The 21,283-nt window shown below is 37.7% G+C and overlaps 1 protein-coding gene across 6 annotated transcripts in view; it reads left to right on the forward strand.

Annotated features, from left to right (window-relative positions):
* Positions 1–21,283, forward strand: part of ptprua (protein tyrosine phosphatase receptor type Ua) — a 307,016-nt gene that overhangs the window by 74,350 nt on the left and 211,383 nt on the right. For all 6 annotated transcript variants that reach the window (XM_053489812.1, XM_053489814.1, XM_053489813.1 and 3 more), the window contains exon 2: positions 2,801–2,929. In XM_053489812.1, the coding sequence (XP_053345787.1) occupies positions 2,801–2,929 (129 nt within the window). The remainder of the gene's footprint in view (positions 1–2,800; positions 2,930–21,283) is intronic.

Here is a 21,283-nt window from a genome sequence, read left to right on the forward strand (position 1 = left end):
GGGTTTTTTTTAGGTAATGAACCTTTTATTACAATGTCATGTTCTTTGAATGTCTCAGCATGCGGTGGTGGCCTAGGACCAGTAGGAAGAATTTGAGGGCTAGCAAGACTCTGTTCTAGCTGGTTGACATGTTTTACTTTCACACTGGGGCCTCATATGCCTTCTGGGCTTCCTTGGCACTAAACTGCCCCAAGCATGTCAGGGAGGTGTCCATGGTGACTAAGTCTTTCCAGTTAGGCACCACTCAAAGCCTGAATTCTTTTGTAAGAAAGGCCTTGTGCCGCAAGTGTTTTGAAACTTGTGAGCCTCTTGCTGAGATGAAGACATGTCCCTTTCAAGTGTTTTTTTGATGGATTTAGCTGCAGGGTTATACCACACTTCTGAAACTTAATTATTTCTAAAAGGTCTAGTCCCCCCCGGTATGGACATGTTCCACAAATGGGGTACTCATGTACTGTACCTGCTAGAGACCCGAGAGCTCGACTGTGTCCATTTAAGGTTTGTATTGCAGGGTGTCATGTAGTCCGTCCATTGGACTGTGCTGTTTTCCTGTTTCTCTGTTAACCAGATTAGGGGAGTGCTATGGTGCATTATGGCCTAGATATTCATCTGCCACAAATAAACAATCAATAACAAAGCAAACAAGCCTAGAAAGGTACAATGATCACTTCTTTGGCTTTTTACATTTACTTTATCAGTATCCATAAGGAAGAAATTTTATTGATTAGCCCATTAATTAGGCTGCTGTGCATGGGATGGTTTCAATTTCAAACTGTTACAAAATAATCTTCATTTCTTAATTCCTTCCTCATTCATCAGTTTTGGAGGACATGAACTATATGGACAAAAGTATTTGGCAGAACCTGCAATGACATAGTATCCAAACACATATACTTCAGTAGGGAGTCAGCCCCCCTTTTGCAGCCTCAACAACTTTACAACTTGGCTGTCCACAAGATTTCAAGAGTGTTTTTGTGTTTCTGTGCCCATTCATTCTGTAGAGCATTTATGAGGTCAGGCACTGGTGTTGGACGAGAAGGCCTGGCTTACAATCGTCCTTCCTTCAAATCTTCATCCCAAAGGTGCTTAATGGGATTGAGGTCAAGGCTCTGTGTGGGTCAATCAAGTTCTACCACACCGAACTCAAACCATATCTTGATAGTCCTTGCTTTGTGCACTGTTGAAATAATAAAAATATGCCTTCCTGCCACAAAGTTGGAATTCAATAATTAACAGTTTGCAAAATTATGGACAAAAGTATTTAGCCAAAAGTTGCAAGCTTTTACACAGATAAAATCAAGCTATGCATGAGGGTGCACAAAGTAAAAAAAAAAAAAAAAAAAAAATGATTGCCTTATGACAACGATATTTATATCATATTCCACGTAGTTACAGTAACAAGGTCTTTGCAGACATGCACATGCATAAGAAGGCTAGGTTAGGTTTTATGGACTAACTAAGACACTCACATGCAAACCTTGCATCAGGATTGGGATCCTGCAGGTCCCAAAGCACCAAAAAAAAAAAAAAAAAAATTGCCATGGGAGCATGTGGTGTTCAAACAGTGTTAGAGTGTCTGAAAAAAATCTTGTGGAACAAATCTCATGGCGTGTACTGGACGTGGTGAGGTGCTTGTGCAACAAAGCCTGACATGTTTTAACTTCATTTCAATTTACTTTTTCATATACCAAACCAGCCATAACATTACAACAATAACATTAAGCTCAGTATTGTGTAGGTTCCCCTTGTGCCACCTGGGCAGATCCGGACCCTCAGGGCATGACTCCACAATACATGTTGGCAGAAGATACTTTGGGGCCTCCATGGATTGGTCGTGTTTGTCCAGGGCATCCTGTGGATGCTTGATCAGATTAGTATCTGGGAAGTTTGGAAGTCAGGTCAGCGGGTTTGGGCTCTTTGCCTGCTAGGACATAAACACAGCAGGCTTTGGTGCACTGGGTGCTTTGGTGCATTTTGGTCATGGCCAGCATTGACACTATTACATTTACATTTACATTTAGGCATTTGGCAGACGCTCTTATCCAGAGCGACTTACAAAAAGTGCTTTAATGTTTACAACATTGGATACATACTTACACTGGGTTAACTAGGTTAATAACTAAGTACCATTAGTCCAACACATCTGATTTTTATTTATATTTTTTTTTTCTTTTTTCTTTCTTTTTTTTAATAAGTTCACTAATAGTCAAGTTGTGCTATGTAGGCTTTTCAGTGGGACCACACTGGACACGCTAGACTTTGCTTCCCACAGGCATAAAAGAGCCTAAGGTGCCATGATCTTGTCACTAGTTTACTGGTACATATATATGGGTTACTCAGGTTAAATTGATTATTTTCTTGATATTTTATGGAAATAAGTTCATTAGAAAATGTTGCAGTGAGATCAACCAAAATAACTTCAGGAGTACGTGGTATAAGTAGAAGGTTCTACAGGATTGGGCACCAACAAGATCATTGAACACCTTTACCAGTGAAGAAGCTCTCGTGGTAGATAATAATGAATGTTATACTGTATGACATGAACTGAAATCCATTTTTATTCAGGTTTACAAACCGCCATCATATTCAGCATGTTTACTCCGGCTCTTTGATCTCATCTGGCTTATAGAATTATCATTTTCTTTGTTTGTTAGAGAAACTAAGCCCAGGGAATCAAGACTTTGCTTGTGAACCCAAATCACCTTTCGGAGTGCTCTTCATCAGGCTTGATGGTACTCGGCTGGATATCTTGTATCAGGATAACTTTTAAAACTTAGCCCTGTTTGTTTCCTCTTTGTAGCAGGTTGCACGTTCGAGGAGGATTCAAATGCCGACCTGTGCGAGTACAGACAGGAACAGGAGGATGACTTCGACTGGCAGTTGGTGCGAACATCCAGCTGGCCCTCAGTGCCCTCTGACCTCACATGGGGTGAGTTCTACAGAATGAGCCTCTTTCAGCCATGCCACCTGTTTCCCACAATGCATCTCTCTGTGCGGGGCATCTGCTGCCCCAGCTTCAGTAACTAAAACAAAAAGTGCCAATGTTGCCCAGATGCCAACAGCCTAGAATCTTTACTCTGATTAACCACTTGATATGGAGTGATGATTCATGATTTGTCTATTATTTTGAAACATAGATTATTTCAGAATTAGTTCTTATGATGTCCAATTTCTGGATTGTGATTATTTGTTTATGTGAACATGCAGTTCTGATTCTGTATGTAGTGTGAATGTAAGCTTACTTTAAACCTCCGAGCGGAAAATGATATGCGATATAATTAACAGTTTGTTCACATACAATGACAAGTGTCAAGTGGTTTTTATATGCTTATTGTTCGTAGCTGTCGTGGTTTATTTTTAGCTTCAAAAAGAAGATTGCCCTGTGCTTGATGACAGTCGTTTGCTCTTCAGCCAGTTTCACTCCAGTCTCCGGGGCTCAGCATGGGCCTGAGCTGATTACATTTCCAACTATTCTGCTGAGGTGCAAAAAAAAAAGAAAAAAAGTGCAATACTTTAACATTGTCCTCGTGGGCCTTTCGGAGAGCCACACACCCACACACAAACACTTTAACAGTGGTTGATTGGTGAGTCTTTCTTTTTGTCAAGGCCTATTGTCTGGTTTTATACAAGACCTCCAGAAACCTGCAATCATTAGACGAGGCATAGCAGATAAGCTGGCAGATCGTTACTCCCCTTCTGCGTGTATTATTTGTGTTTACACTCCAAGCATTTCTGTTCAGGGGGCTTTTTCCCAGGCTTGGTCAAAAGATCATGCAGAGATGTTCGCCAGATGTAAAAAAAAAACGGACACTTATCTGGTCAGTTAAATTCCTTGAAAGCTTCTAATGAGATACCAGATGAGACAATAGCTTAGTGCATTGGGGGCTGCTGGCTCAATAGTATTGATCCTCAGTGAGATACTGCTGTCATGTGAATGAGGTGGAACTGCAGTGCAAGAAAAAAAAACAACAAAACAGTACAGGGAAAGAGTTGTTCATGTGGCTGTATTCACTTTTACTGCTAAGTGTGCTTGTAGTGAAACAGTGGGTATGGCCGTAACAGTTATCAGGTGAGAACAAAACAGCCTTTGTTTTATGGTGGATAAAAGATACAAAGAGAGCGAGAGTGAGAAAGAGAGAGAGAGCATTCAGTTTTACATTAATGTTCTATTACTTTGACCATATTGCATAATTACCGCCCACTCAAGTGTTTCAACAAGCCTTCTCATAGGGGCTTCATTTTTGTTTCGAAATTTTCTTTTATAGCCTATTTGGCCAATTTTTTTAGACCTTTGTGTGTTTGCTAAACATCCCATCCCAGACTTACTCCCCCTTTGCCGTTATAATAAACTACAGTATAAAGTAGACTTAGGGCACGAGGCAGGGTACACCTCAGACAGGACGCCAATCCATTGCAGAGCACACACATATTTTTTTCTGGGCTTGGTCAAATGATCACTCACACACACTACAGGCAATTTGGGAGTGCCAGTTTACCTAATCTACATGTCTTTGGACTGTGGGAGGAAATCAGAGTACCCGGAGGTAACCCACCAAGCATGGGGAGAACATGCAAACTCAACGCACGCAGAGGTGGGAATCGAACCCGGACCCTGGAGGTGTAAGGCGACCACTAAGCCACCACTAAGTCTTTTGGCCTCACAGTGTTTTAGAAATATAATGAAGGTTTATTTAAAAATAACCTATTTAGAAGATTAAATATAATTATCCAATGTGAACCCTGGACACCACATCAATAAAATTAACTTTTAGTGGATACAATTTTCCTTGTTAATTTCTTCAGTTCTAAGCATCTCCCAAAAAATTGTTTTTGTTTTGGTGAAACTGAAGAGAATTACGTCCTATAGGATTAGCTCAGATAATATATGTGGGCTCATTTTTTATAGCTTAGTTTATAGAGTTTATAGCTTCTCTTTACATTTATGGCATTTAGGGGCCCAACAGTGACAACTTAAATGATGGTGGGGTTTGAATCTGGGACTTTTTGATCAGTGGTCCAATGCTATAACCAATTAAAAATACGTAAAATATTAATGATTGATATCAAAAACAGTTTCTAATGCATCCTCTGATAATGCAACTTCAGTCATAATACCTATAGCACACTAATAAATAATAAAGAAAATAAATGAGAGGGGAAAAAACAACAATGCTATGTTAACATGGAGTCATTTACGTCTTATGATTCATGCTCATTTTAATGATTTTGGCTTGGTGTTTTTTTTTTTGGGGGGGGGGGGGGTTGATGTTTTAAGGAATAATAAAAGCAGCAGCTTGTGGGCTTCTGCTCTCTCATTTTTAAGAAACACCGAATATAATCGTAAAACCCAAAGACTCGATATACATTAATAGTGCAATTAACTCAGCTCCCAAATTGAAGGAGGAAAACTTTATTGATGTAACCTTTAAAGTTAACTGAAATCATTAAATGCGCAAATTGCATGGGGTCGTGTTCGGAGTTGCCACGTCTGCGAATTTAGTTGAGTCAATTAAATTTCAATAAAGTTAAAGCAGTAAAAGAACCTTGTGTTTAGAGTCGAGTTATACAGGTACTTATGTTGCTCCATTCATGTCATTAGAATCCAGGCCTCCAAAGTTACCAGAGTTTTCCTTTATTAAGGTGCGCATGATGCAGTTTTTTAAACAGTGACTAGCATAATACTTTTAAACCCAAACATTTGCCTTTAAGAACAATTTACAATGTATTTTGTATTGTCTGGCTAGGCATATATAAAAAATATAGCCTTTGGTTAAAAAAATAATCATTGTGTGTTCCTGCTGTTCACAGACCACTCAGATTAGCATGTTAGCATGCTAAGTTGGTGTGGTTTGTACAATTAAAAGAAAGCCTTGATGATTTATGTGAAGGCTAGATATCTGAAAAAGTGCACAATTAAAAGGTAAAGGCAGTAATACAGTATGATAAGCTAGAAATAGTTCATGTCATCCACCAGGGATTAATCTATGAGCTTAGCTAATGAGGTTAGCTGGATACCTAACAAATGTGGATGAAACCTTATGAAGGCTTTACAGAACATATTGTACTGTAAGTAGCAGAGACATCTCAATATCAACTGTTCAGCAGAGATTATTGCATATTTTTAATGCCTTCAGGATTGTTTTCAATGTAGAAAAATTGGCATAGAAGGTGCGTTCAAACTTTTGACTGGTACTGTATGTTCTTCCAATTCAGCTGCATTTGTGCACAGAAGCATTGCTGAAGCAGGTACAGGCTAAAGGGGAAATTGAACGGAAAATCCTCCAAAATGAATACTTTTGGCTGTATAGCGTTGTCATCAAGTCAACATATTCACCGTCCAAATAATATCTACTAATTAAAGTTGAACAGAATGGTTGCTATTGTATATAATATGTGCAATAAAAAAAAATCTATGTACAATAACGCCGCTACAGTATATTTTACTCGGCACACATTGGATTTCCCTGAAGAGTTATTTCATGAAGGCCCAAAAATGCTAGATTAATTTTTGCTGCATAGCAAAATACTTTCATGCAGTAACATTATGATGGAAGGTTGAGAATCAGAACAAGAGGTGACACATTGCTTCTGCTCCCACCTGCTTTGTATGTGACAAAACTTTTAACCTGCAGCAGATTCGAAAACTTTTCAAAAGCCCTTAGCTCGAGGCAAACCCCAAGAAGTGCAGACTGTTCTAAAAAGATAAAGTGTAGAACTGACATGGATTTGAACGTATTAGTGACATGAGTGTTAGGCAGGGGTGTTTGTTACTTGACATTTGAGGTACATCACCAGCTTCATTTTGACCCCGTCTTTCTTCCTCAAACATGTGTCCAATCACTCATCCTGTCATTTACTCACTCTCGTCTCTTACTTTTTCTCTATTAAAGTTACTTATTCGCTTGCTATCTGCATTCTAACTTGTTCACTCAATATGTTTACACCTGACTGCCTGAAAGAAATCATCAAGACCACAATGGCAATTTAGAGAGATTGATAAATGGTGGAACGATTTTCACTAAAAGACATTCTACAGTATAAACAGTGGATTTGAGTTTCAGATTCAATTTGCATTCTCTCTCTCTCTCTCTCTCTCTCTCTCTTTCTCTCTCTCTTTCTGGCTCTTTCCTTAACACACACACATAGATTTGTGAGTCCCTATTTCTGCTGTAAATCTTTTTCTTTCTCACAATCTTAATGTTTTGCTGTGTCAGAGTCACTTACAGGCTTTTCCACCTCAACGTTTCTGATGCATTTCCAGAATCTATAACCTAATTCTCAAAACTCATAAGTGCAAAACATAAGCACGATTCAGGGAACAGAAGAAACATTTCCCACTTTAACACATGTGCAGTACAACACTGTCACAAATAGCACTATTGAAAAATGGGCAAACATTGAAACATCACAAGTTAAAGTAAGTTTATCATATTATAACCGGACTTTAATGTTATGATGTATAATTGTGGTTTTAGATTTAGGATTTGAGATTATTGCTTAACACAGCATGAGATGACGCCAATAAAATCTTGGCTGAAATTGATAACATTCTGTGTGATATCAGATAACAGCTTGGCAGCAAATTGAGATAACTCCTTTTTTTCGCAGTTTTGAGAAAATATAATAGTTTTTTTTTTTTTTTTTTTATAAAGCAAGAAGCACTGCAAACTGAGAAAATTAATTTGTGCATGTTTTATAGAGGTCACGAACATGATAAAATGCAAAATGGCAAAATGTTGTGCCAAAATTGTTTCGGTTATATTAGTGTGACTTTTGTGTGATTTTACAAAACTTTATAACTTCACCTATAACAGTTTTGTTACTTTGGATAAATCAGCCTGGGCTTAACCAATTATGCAGTTTAGTATTAATAATATGTTTATCCATTTTTATTAATAATAAATAATAAGAAAAAAAACCTGAAAAACTTATATTTTGTGATTTGATTTTTTTTTTCCAGTTATGGCCAGGAAATTAGATTTGCCAAAAAAAAAAAAGTTAGCGATTTGGAAGTGAAACAGAAGGTTATACAGTCGTATCCCACATAGCTAGATTACTTATATAATATGGTGATCGAAGAACATCCAAATCCATAATTTCTTATTTTACATATAGCAGATATTAAGCGACATCTACCCATAGTCCATTAATGCTGGGGTAACTGCAATTGCAGTACCAGAGAGTAACCATCCTTTCTCTTAGCTTCACCATTTTATGAACATATACGGAACACATTTACTTCACGCACGACTGACAGATGTTTTGCAAAGCTGGTTTCAATGTTTCTGGAAGCTTATACATTCCGAGTGTCTACATGTAATGTAAGGAAGCCAGTATTTTTTTTTTTTTTTTTTTTTTTTTTTTTTTTTTTTTTTTTTATTCTTTCAAAACAGCTTACAACAGTATTTAACAGCAACATATAAGACAATACAAACAAACAAACAAAAACAGAGAGAAAGAGGGGGATACATATAACAAGTATACAGCATGTACCTTACAGCTTACACATAACATTTTTTAACATTCGAGATGTTTTTATACATTTCTTGTTGCTAGTGATTGAAGTCAAAGATTCAAAAAAAATATTAAGGTCTTTACAAAAAAAATTAAATGAGGGAGTAATAGACATTATTTTTGTCTTATGAATATGAAACTTTCCAAAGAGGATTAACACCTCTAAAGCATTATTAACTTCCTCTGATCCAGTTTTACAATTCAAAAAAAAGATCATAGATTCCTCTATTTTAACTATCTTATAAAACACATCAAAAATCAAATTAGATATCCGTTTCCAAAAGCCTTCAGAATATATACATTTACAAAATAAGTGAGTGAGTGTTTCATCTTCTAGATTACAGAATGAACATTTAGGTGAGACATCTTTTTTAAACTTGTTGATAAAGGTGTTACAGGGATAGTACCTGTGCAATATCTTAAAGTGTACTTCCTTTACCTTATTTGGGAGTAAATATTTATTGGAAGCTGACCATATTTTCTCAATGGAAGGTATGGAGAAGAATTGTTTCCACTTTCTGAGTGCAATTGGGTAACAGCTGACACCACGAATAAGATATTCCCTAATATGTGAGTTATTACATTTAAAGTCCATGATATTAATACCTCCAATAATAAGCTTTGGGATTTGACGGTCAGCTGAATTATAACGGAGATGTATTCTCAAAAGGTAAAGCAATTTAGGGGAAATGCTTTTCACCAGCAGATTATATTCTCTACAGGTAGTTCTAATCCCTGAGAAAGCAAAAAATTCCTGAAAAGTATAAACCTCACCATTCGCATTCAATAAATCAGAAAGAAATATAATACCTTTATCAAACCATTCTTTCTTAAATATACTCTTGTTTCTAGACAACACAAATTGGTTATTCCATAATATACATGAATGTGGAGAGAAATTATGTTTAAAGGCCAATTTCCATGCTTCTAATGATTGCTTATGAAAGTTTGATAATTTTATGGGAAGTTTACTATATTTAAAGTCACAGGATAATAAAAAGGATAATCCACCACACTGTTCAAAAAATAGGTTGGGGATATAAAACCATATAGAATTACTTTGTGACAAGCAGTGTTTAATCCAATTGATTTTAAAGATAATATTTAGAGTACTAAAATCAAGCACATTGAGCCCACCCTCAGAAAAAGGTCTAATAATAGTTTTTCTTTTCACATACTCCGTTTTGTTTTTCCAAATAAACTTAAATAAAGCCCTGTCAATATCTGAGCACATTTTAGGGTTGACATATAAGGACAGAGCAGGATATACCAGCCTCGAAATTCCCTCAGCCTTTGAGAGCAGAACACGCCCATAGATTGATAAATTCCTTTGAGACCAGCAATTAAACACAGTTTTTGCATTAAGCAAACACTTAGAAAAATTTGAATCAATTCTCTCAACAGGACATTTAGTAATTGTAATACCAAGATATCTAACTGTTTGTTTTACTTTAATACCACATACATCTGACATATCAGAATGATGAACTGTCATAATCTCAGATTTAGACTGATTAACAGAGAGGCCAGAGGCAAGCGAAAAGAGTTTTAAAGCTTGCAATATAGTAGGGACCTGCCCTTTGTCTTTTAGAAATAAGCAAGTATCGTCTGCAAGTTGACTAATTAAAATAGAGCGATCTGCAATTTTAATGCCCTCAATATTCAAACAATTTATTGTATAAAGGTTAAGGAGCTCTGCAACTAACAAAAACAAAAAGGGAGAAATAGGGCATCCTTGCCTAATTCCTCTCCCAATGACAAACCGTGGAGAAGTTCCGGAAGACAAGGATACGTTACTAGTGATATTTTTATAGAGAGTCTGCACAGTTTTCATAAAATTAGGGCCAAAGCCAAAATGTCTTAAAGCCTCATACATAAAGGCATGCTCTACTGTATCAAACGCCTTATAGAAATCTAAAAAAAGAATCAGCGCATCATCATTGACCAACTCAGAATAATCTAAAAGATCCAAAACAAGGCGAATATTATTTGATATGTGCCGACCCCTCATGAAGCCAGACTGTGTGATTGAGATAACTTCTTCTAAACAGGGTTTTAATCTTCTTGCATATAAAGCAGCTAATAATTTATAATCAGAGTTAAGCAAAGTTATAGGGCGCCAATTATCTAAGAATTTTTTATCTTTATTTGATTTGGGTATTAATGTTATAATGCCTTGCTTCATGGATTCAGCTAACTCACCACGGTCTAAACACTCTTTAAAGACATCTAAGATAAAATATTTTATATCGTTCCAAAAGGATCGATAAAATTCAAATGGTAAACCATCAGGGCCCGGACTTTTATTATGAGGAGTTTTTGTAATTAAAATATCCATCTCCTCCACAGTTATCTCACCCTCACAAGCAGTATAACTATCCTCACTTATATTAGGGATAAACTGCTCCACTTTAGAAAAAAATTGCTTAGAGGAATCAGAATGAAAGTAAGAGGTATAAAGTTGCTGATAAAAGTCAGCTACAAATTTTGAAATTTTGGCCTCATCAGAAATAAGAACACCATTGATATCAAGAGTTGAAATTTTTTTCAATTCACCTCTTCTTTTTTCTAAATTGAAAAAATATGTCGAATTCCTCTCTCCAAATTCTAACCACTTTGCTCTTGATCTAACAAAAGCACCTTTAGCCTTTTCTGCATAAAGAGCATCGAGATCTTCCTTCAGTAAGTATAACTTCTCCTTGTCCTGATCACTAGGGGAGGACAAACATAAAATATTATTTATATCCTTTATAATTGCAGAGCTTCTCAACTCCTTTTCCTTAGAAAACCGTTTGCCAAACCGTATAGAGAATCTCCGACACTCATACTTAAAAAGTTCCCAATTTGCAGTAGCAGAGCCTGTATTACCTTTAAATGTTTCAATTATGTCCTTTATACCTGAGCAATAAAGAGGGTTTTGTAAAAAAGTAGTATTTAGTTTCCAGTATCCTGGATGTCTCTTAGAACTATTTTGATTCCCTGAAATTTCAAGATCGATATAAGCATGATCTGTTAAAGGAGCATGTGAAATGGTACAAGAGTTAATAAAGGGAATAAGCCAGTCAGATATAAGCCAGAGATCTATTCTAGATTTTTGAGACAAGTCTGCTTTAAACCATGTAAATGAGGAAATATTGTTTCCATGGACGTGTCTGTAAGCATCTAACAAATCAAGGCTACTGCAGAGATCATTTATAAGTAAATTAAATTTATTGACATTGAGTCTCGGGGGGAATCTATCTAAATGCAAATCAGGGGCCTCATTGAAATCTCCTCCCATGATAACAGCTGCTGAGGGAAATTTTAATTTTAAAGAAGCCAATTTGTTAGATAACGTTTGAAAAAGAGCTTCGTTTGACTTTGAATTGTTAAAGCCATATATATTACATAAAATAAAAACAGCCTCTCTGGATTGAACTATAGCTATTATCCATCTGCCCTCTAGAGAAAAATGTGACTCAAGAATTTTGCCATTAAAGTTATAATTAAATAAAATCATAACTCCCCCAGAATGAGTAGACCCATGTGAAAATAAAACTTTACCTCCCCACTGTGATGACCAAAAAGATTCATCATTAACACTAGAATGAGTTTCCTGTAAAAAATAAACATCTCTTCTATTAGAATTACAAAATAAAAATAAGGCTTTTCGTTTAGTAAGGTCACGAATCCCCCGAACATTTAGAGAAAAACAAGAACAATTTAAACACATAGAAAGAACAAGAACAATCTGCCCTAAGGCGAAAGAGGTAACTTAGCAAAAAAGGTTTAAAGTGCAAAACCTATCTTTTTTTTAACCTTCCATAAACCAGCATCAATCTTGTATCCTGATATATTCAAAGGAAAGAGCCTTGATAAAAGGAAAAAACCTCAAAAATCTTCTTTACCAGAAGTTTACAACACCTGTAGAGTACAGTCAGAGTCAATATTCAATCCTCCGACGAGATTAAAGGAAAACGTTAACATGATTCACATATCCGCTGTAAGCTTCTTTCCATCAATAATGGCGAACGAGCCCTTGAACCCAGCTCGTTTTCCTTCTTTCCTGGCTTGACTTACAAGTGGCCACAGCTTATTCCGTGCCTCTCTCGCTCGTTGTGTCAGGTCTTCTGTGATTTTGATACCTTTCTGCCTGAGGACTTCAGAATTTTTGGAGTCCAACCAAATGCGATCCCGATGGGTACGTGACAAAAACTGCACAATAATCCGCCGTGGAAACGCGTCTGCATCTCTCTGCCCGAGTCTGTGTGCAACATCAATGGAGGACTGAAGACCATCCCTCAACCCCGGCGAAATTCGAGAGAAAATATCCATAGCGATCAATTTCACATTTTCTCCAGCCTCCTCAGGGACACCAGCGATCTTCAAATTCCATCGTCTTTTGTATGCATCCAGTTCGTCAACTTTTCCCCATAGCTGTTTGTTTTCGGCAATTACAGATGCTACTTGAGCACTCAGCTCGTTAGTTTTAACTTCCACTCTCTCCGTTTTGTCGGTAGCTGAATCAATTTTAATGGCAAGTTCAGATATCAGGGTCGAATTAGAAGTAACCGACCTTTCGATTTCCAGTAACTTCTCCATGAAGATATCTTGCTTTTTTCCTAGCCTCTCGATCGCCTCCAGGATAGCTGCGTTCGAAGGTTCAGAAGTTTGCCGCCGCACTTTCGCAAGAGGGCTGTTGATTGGGGTATCTAAAAGTGGCATACAGTCCATGCTCGCATCGTCTTCGGGAGTAGATTTGGCATAGTCATGCACGCGTTTCACCGCATCCACCATCCTTTCAGAATTTTCTGCGTATGTTTCAAACACCAGCGTGCTTAGGAGACAACTAACGTTACACACGTTCTCTTCGACAAAAAAAGTGGCAAAGATTCACTGTTCCGGCTCAAAAAATGCCACAAAATTATTCAGAATACATATACATTTGCATCAACGACTCCAAACATGAAGGAAGGCAAAATAAGATCAAGTCTTGCACGAAGTTTGATAGAGACAGCAGAAGTGCGACTTATACGGACGCCATCTTGGCCGACCCCAAGGAAGCCAGTATTATAAATGACCACTTAATAAAACAAACATTTGAGCCTGGCCCATGACATTTTTTTTCCTACATCATTCACCTATTTTTAAATTTTTATCAATAGGTTCATATGAATGCTAAGATTTAAATTAGTGATGCACTGATACCTTAGCATATGAATGTAATTGTTTGTTGAAAATCTGGTGACTGCAACATCCTCAAAAAAGTGGACTGCAAAAAAGTTAAGAAAGTTGAAAGTTTACTTTATAATTGCACCACGCATTGTCAACTGGAGTAGGCAGCCCAGTCTAGCACCCATAGTCTGTGTTTAGCAGCCATGCGTGTGTAATCTGAGCAGAAAGCAGTTGAGCGTTGTCCGCCTGGAAAATATGGCTTCTGAAAAAGATTCTGTTTGGATGGCAAAATGTGTTCCTTCAAAAATATAATACATTTCTCCATTAATGGTCTCCTCACAGATATGCAATTTACCCATGCCACGGGCACCGGTACACCCTCATACCATGACTGATGCTGGCTTTTGGACCTGACACTGATAACAGCTTGGATGGTCCTTTTCATCTTTGACCCAGAAAATATGACGGCTGTTGTTTCCAAAAACTATTCGAAATGTTGAATTGTTGAGCACAAAACATGTTTTCAGTGTGCCACTGTCCAGCTCAAAGGAGACAGAGACCAGAGACGTTTTTGACACCTCCGGACACAATTGATGTATGGCATTCTTAAGCCTTGCTAAATGCTGACTCCTTTTTGTTTTTTATTGCCAATTTCTATACTGTCCCAACTTTTTTGGAATTGGGGTTGTTATAAATAGTTGTGTTTTGCTGTCAAGCAAGCAAGGCACAGACAAACCAAGACATGTGTTGCTAAGGTATATTAGCAAGACAGACAGGCTAGATAGAGATGCACTGCAAGCTTAACCTTACTTTTACTTGCTGACATTAAAATTAGCATTTGTAAATGCCGCGAGGATAGCGTTAATGGACAAAGGTTTAGCAAAGTGTTCCTGAGCCCACATCATAATATCCACTATTATGGATATTAATAGTATATCTGGCGATGCCAGTGACATTTGATTGGTTTCTTTCAATTTCTTGATGATATCATGTATTAACATTGGGTGTGTTATTTTGATTTTGGATAATTTGCAGGTACCATTATTGGCAAATAAGTGAGCCTCTCTCCATCCTTGCTCTAGAAGAAGTAAGCCTTTCTTTGAAAAACCTTGTAGACTACAACCTCATTTGTTTTCCTTTTTAACAGCAGTTGTTTCTCATCACATTATAATTTCTACTTGGCACATTGTTATTTGCCTGTCCCAACTTTTTTGGAGGATCCAAAGCAGCCACCAGCTTCGAAATGAATGCAACAAACAATTGAATTCACATGGCAACTAATTGTCAATAATAATAATAATAATAATAATAATAATGTTTTTTTCCCCAACATATTACAAGGCATATTACTGCCCACCCTGGAGATATATCTGTCATTTCTATGGTAGTTATTTAAGGTTAACACCTATTTGTCATTTACAGTACACACTACTGTATAAGCAATTTGGGAACACCAGTTAGTCTTATCTGCATGCCTTTGGACTGTGGAAGGAAACCCACTAAGGGATAACCATGCAAACTCCAGGCAGACCTGAGGCGTACATGGACCCTGGCGGTGCAAGGCGACATTGCTAACCACTAAGCCACCATGCCACCCTTACTTCTACTTGCTGACATTTAAGGGGAGAAGCCTATACCAGGACACTTGGGGCACGAGGCGGGTTACACCCTGGACAGGGTGCCAATGCATCGCAGGGCACACACACATACACTCATTCACCCTGCATATCTTTGAACTGTGGGAGAAAACCGAAGTACCCGGAGGAAACCCACAAAGCACGAGGAGAACATGCAAACTTCATGCACACAGAGACGGGAATCGAGCCCGGACCCTGGAGGTGCAAGGCGACAGTGCTAACTATTAAGCCACCATGCCACCCTTACTTCTACTTGCTGACATTGAAGGGGAGAAAACACAAGCACACCTGACACAAGCAAGTTTAATTTTGACTCTAAATATTGTTCCTGTAGTAACACAGGATCATGTATAGTATAGATCTAGACTTATTTATTGGTAATAATTAACTGGTCATGTTATTTAAAAAACAAAAACAAAAAAAACATTATATATATATATATATAAAACCATTGATGTAATGAAGCTTCATGGATGCGGTTCATTTAACATTTGATGAGGATTGCCAGGAGTTTCCCTTAAGAGATTGCCATTGATTGTTTCACTTTCTCATGCGGCATAGGCGATGCAGTTACTTCTTCTTCTTTGTCTTTCGGCTGTTCCCTTTCAGGGGTCGCCACAGCGAATCATCTGCCTCCATCTAACCCTATCCTCTGCATCCTCTTCTCTCACACCAACTAACTTCATGTCCTCTCTCACTGCATCCATAAATCTCCTCTTTACAAAATATTAATTATTTAAAACAGACAGGCAAACAAATCCAAAATGTAAAACAATAGCAAAGTCAAACCATGGGATCAAGCAAGGTCAGGGGATCAGCCAACAGCTTGCACAGGCCAAAAAACTACAATCCATAAAGCAGAAAACAAAAAGAATATCATGAACAGACCTGGGAAATAAGGCTATGGCTTGGGAATGTTGTCCTTGGCAGATACATTTAGTGTAAGTTGAAGTTTGTTGCTGTTGACATTATACACGCGAGTTGCCTTTTCTGAATGGGAAAAAAATTCCACTTCAGAAAACAGTTTATTCTCACTCATTGTCACATTCTCACACACTTCACTTAGACACAACAGATATAAAGCTCTAATCTCCCTGTGCTGAAGATTTCCACATACTCCGTACCTTATAGACCTTATAGAGCACAATTGTGCAAAAGTAATGACCACACAGAAAAGGATGAAGTCTCCTTTAAGCCTGGTTCCTCTCAAGGTTTCTCCCTTGTGTCATCGTAGTGAGTTTTGCCTTGCCTTCTTCGCCACTCTGGCTTGCTCATTAGGGATCTAAATCTATATCTGGGTTTCTGTGAAGCTGCTTTGTGACCGTGTCCATTGGTAAAAGTGCTTTAAAAAAAAATGAATTGAAATGAACATTTATAGTAGGAGTCTGTAGCACTTTGCAACAATTAGAAGATTCTCAGCTTTCCACTTCAGCACTAAGGACTTTTAGCTTTTTGGGAACATTATAATTGATACCAGGAATTATTTTGTCCTGCAAACATTGAACATATTTTAAACTGGCTGAATCGTACAATGTGTTAACTATTAATAAATGGGTATCCTAATTGCTGTAGCGTCAGAGGAATAAAACACTTCTGGGACATGATGTTATGCAAAAACATTATCTACTTTAGGTGGTCCCATCGTGGGGTTCTTTTCCTACAACAGCCATGCGTCATGTTTTATTCCTTCCTTGCTATTAGCTGGTGGGCAGCGAACCGTTCCCTGATGTAATTTAGCATGTCTTGTCTCACCGCTCATTTTCCATAATCAGTAATTAGCGCAGTGTAAAGGCCCCAAGAAATCAAGACGACAGTCTGTTTTGCACAGGCCGGTGGACGGAACACAGAGCATGACACTGTTTTCTGAGATTGCAGGAATATTGTAACGTTACCCTAATGCATCCGCCTCCGGTTGGCTCATTAAGGATATAAATCTGCATCCTTATTCAGCATTTCTGTACGTTGAATTGACGCTCCATCCTTATGGCATGGCTCCAGACTTTGTCCGGGCCGAAACCTGAATTATCCGCTGCATACAATAAATGCAAAAACAAATGTTTCTCAATTAATCCCAGATGTACTGGAAATTCTAAAAAGCAAACATGATGCTTACCAAATATCTCCACTTTTTTGTGCTTTGATTTTAGATACACTTGGCACTATGTTCCTGTTCCTACAGGACACCTACAGAGATAATGTTCTGAAAGATGGTGACATCTGGTGCAATAACATTCTGAAATGGAAAGGTTTGCACATACCACTTTGACTTCCAGTGTCTCTTGTTCTGGTATAAGGAGTGACATGTAGTCCATGAACACCAGAGTAGAAATATAGCTCCATAGTTTCAACAGCACACTGTGCAAATGCATAATTGCAAGATTACCACTATACATGGTAATACGCAGTGTTGTGTTTGTGATAGTCCTCATGCAGAAATTTTTATTCCCTTGGACGTAATCAATGCTGCAGAAGGTTCAGTTACATTTTACCATACTGTATACCGGTCTTCTGGGAGCAGATATGCATTCATGCTTTTGAAGTTGCAAGAAATACAGTACACTGGTGGAGTAACTTACTGGAAACTGGAAAGTCATTATAAATGCGCATAGTATTTTTGTACCAGTGTTTAACAAAATAGTGATGGACTTTTACTTAGCGTCGCATTGGAGCAGTAGGTGGCCCCAGGTGGGAATAGATGGGAGTCCATTGTAGGCCACAACGCACAAATCATTAAACACATTCTGACACCTATGGTCTTAGAGCGGTTCTACATTAAGGCAGTTCTACATATTTCTACAATGCCCAGAAACTATTTCACCCCCCTTACCCAGCATACAATTGGACGTTTGATGACGGTTAAATTGACGACCCTTCTACATGTTCAGCCATGGTTAAAAAATTGTTCCAGAATGAAGTTGAACGGACGTGTTTGAGGTTATGATTCACAACAGCTGTCATAAATGGTCATAACTCATCCAAATTTTTGCTTGAAGGTTATTTAAGGGTATATATTAAACAACACTTAAAAAGTCAAAGTAACAGCTACAGTATACATGCAGCCCCAGACAACTGTAAATGTGTACAAACGTATCTGAATGCATTTTTAGGAAATGTTCTGTCACAAATTGTGTTTGCTGGGTACCCATTGCCCAGTGTTAATGTTGTTTTTTGTGCTCCGTTCTCTGGCACAACTGTGTATTTACATTTTCCGATACAGGAGGCAGCAGTATGCACCTACTTGGCAGAAGAAAACAAGAAAATTAACTTTCATATTATTTCTGAGAAGACCGATGATACTGATGATATTGCGTCTAAATCTGCTTTCGTGCTCAGATACCAGTGGCTTCCATATCTGATTCAATCAACATCCAAGTACACTGGAAAAGACCACTTATTCAAGTTCCCGAGGCTGGAGCAATTGTGTTCTCACCGATCAAAATGAACCAGACTCTCTGAAACGATTCCGGAGCCCTGATGTGAAAACAGCACTTAACAGTTGGGAGGCTGAAGGAATCATGAGAAACCTGGAGAAATCCAACGGTCACACAACGAAAGCATGTTTAGAAACTAAAAACAGGCAGTAATGCAATTTCAGGATCGAACCAGAGACCCTAGGGCTGTGATTCAACAAGGAATCCCACAATAGCATTGTGTTACCCAATAGACATAACTACTCTACCGGACAGAAATACAATATAGTGCTATGACAACTGTGTTTAGCAGGAATTTTTGCGTGAATGCAATGTAACAGTCCCTGCCTTTTCAGTTCCCCCGTACGATAAGTGCTACAGGACTTGTACAGGACGATAGTTTCCGTGGTATCAGTATAAGGTCTCTCTGGGTGTCGTTTCAAATTTCTTATCATGTGTGTACTCTATATACCCCTGCGTGTAATTGTATCCTAGATTTAGTAACAATATTTCTTTAATTACAACACTTGCAAAACAACATTTACTTACGAATGTGTAATACATGTACAGTATAGTATATTGCATATATATTATATAGTCCTTGTATACTGTACATGTACTGCAGGCTGAAACCGCAATACGAACCTGCAGTTTATACAGTACCTTATATATTTTTTTTCTTATTTGTGAAGAGGAAAAAAAGAAGCTAGAGATTATTTTCTGATGAAACCAGTGGCATAGATGGAGAGGCATACAGGAAAAACTGAGCTGTCCTTGTACAGTAAATGACATTCCCTGGGCATGGGTGTACTGAGACAACCCGTGATAAGAGAGCTGAAGAAAAGCTGTTTTGTTCTTTTATAATATATAATCCGCAAGTCTTTGAATAAGCTGCCATACCTGATCTGTCAAAAGATTGACACAGACTTCACAGCAGACAGCTTTCTATTCTATTGCCCCGTTTGTTTATTTAGTACGGGGCTTGCTATTAGCTGATTGCATTTCTGCTCTATATCTGTGTTACTCACTCCCTGGTTGCAGCAGTGATAAATTAGCATTACACTCAAGCCTTTTATCACCGCTTTCATGAGCAGCAGGATGTTCTAGAAGCCTCTGCCCCTTGGCGTCCTTTTCACTTTCGCTTATTGTCCAACTGGAAGCATGTCAATCTACTCAAGTGGAAGGTGCGGATGTTATATCTCTCATCTCTCTGCAGGTTCTTGCACCTCAGGCCTGTTAATCTCTCTTGTTATCTCTCATCATTTAAAAGTTTCTCAGACGTTTGTAGTCACATTTACAGTATATATGATTAGAGGACCAATCCCCACTTTTCTTCATTCTGAACACCTGCTCATTGTAAATTCTGTAGATCAGTTCCACAATCAAAACAGGTAATGTCATACGAGCTCAGAGGTGTGTATTAGTTTCATAAAACAGAATGGCTCAGTTATTGTTTTTTTTATGTATTAGCAGCTCATACACACGCACTTGCAGATCCAGTTAATTATTTCAGTGCACTTATAAATAAATATGTAAATAAATAAATAAATGCTGTAGCAGAACCAATTAAAATATTTTTAAAAAGTGTTGGTAGTTCAACATCCCAGGCTGCAGTAGTCACTTGCGTATATTTAAATTAATTATCAAAAAGAAATCTTTTCTGCAAAGGGAAGAGAGATAAAATGTATCTGTTCTTGTCATCCTAAAAAGAAACCACCAACAACAACAACTACAAAAATATAATCACTACCAACGACAACAACAAAAACAAAAGCACCATAAACAATAAAAACACCACCACCAACAACAAAAGCATCACAAACAATAAAAACTCCACCGCTAACACAGACAAAAACAAAAGCAAAAACACAAATAACAAAAACACCACCACTACCACCACTAACAACAACAAATGCACCAAAAACAATAAAAAACTACCACTACCACAGACAACAACAACAGCATCACAAACAACAAAAACACCTCCAAGACCGGACCAATAAAACAAAACAAAAACACTAGCACCATAAACAACATAACACCAAAACCACCTCCAACGACAAAAAAAATACTAGCAGAAACAAAACATTACCACAATCAACAAGACCAAATAAATAAATAAATAAATAAATAAATAAATCACCACCATCACCTTCAAGAGCAAAAAAATTTCACCATGACCAACAATAACACCACCAACACCAATACCAACAAACACCATGATCAATAGGACATACAGTACATCACCCTGACCCTGCGAATATACAATCACCACCTCCCATACAAACAAGAATGCCACCACCAACACAACAAAACGTTTTACCATTCAAAGCTTTTTTTGAAACGTCATGTTTTACTATTCAATTATGTTGGTTATTTAGGACTTTGAACTTTACAAGTCTTGAACTGAGTTTGTTTCTTTGTATATCAGCTAAAAACGAAAATCCAGTTTACTCACAGTTGGCACAATGGGTGTAAAGTTACACCTGAAAGGTTCTGGGCAATATAGATTACCATCATTTATAAGCTCTTTTGGTTCAACTGGCCTTAGAGGATTTTTTTAAATGA

The sequence above is a fragment of the Clarias gariepinus genome, chromosome 28, assembly GCF_024256425.1.
Source record: "Clarias gariepinus isolate MV-2021 ecotype Netherlands chromosome 28, CGAR_prim_01v2, whole genome shotgun sequence".
Classification (NCBI taxonomy): domain Eukaryota; kingdom Metazoa; phylum Chordata; class Actinopteri; order Siluriformes; family Clariidae; genus Clarias; species Clarias gariepinus.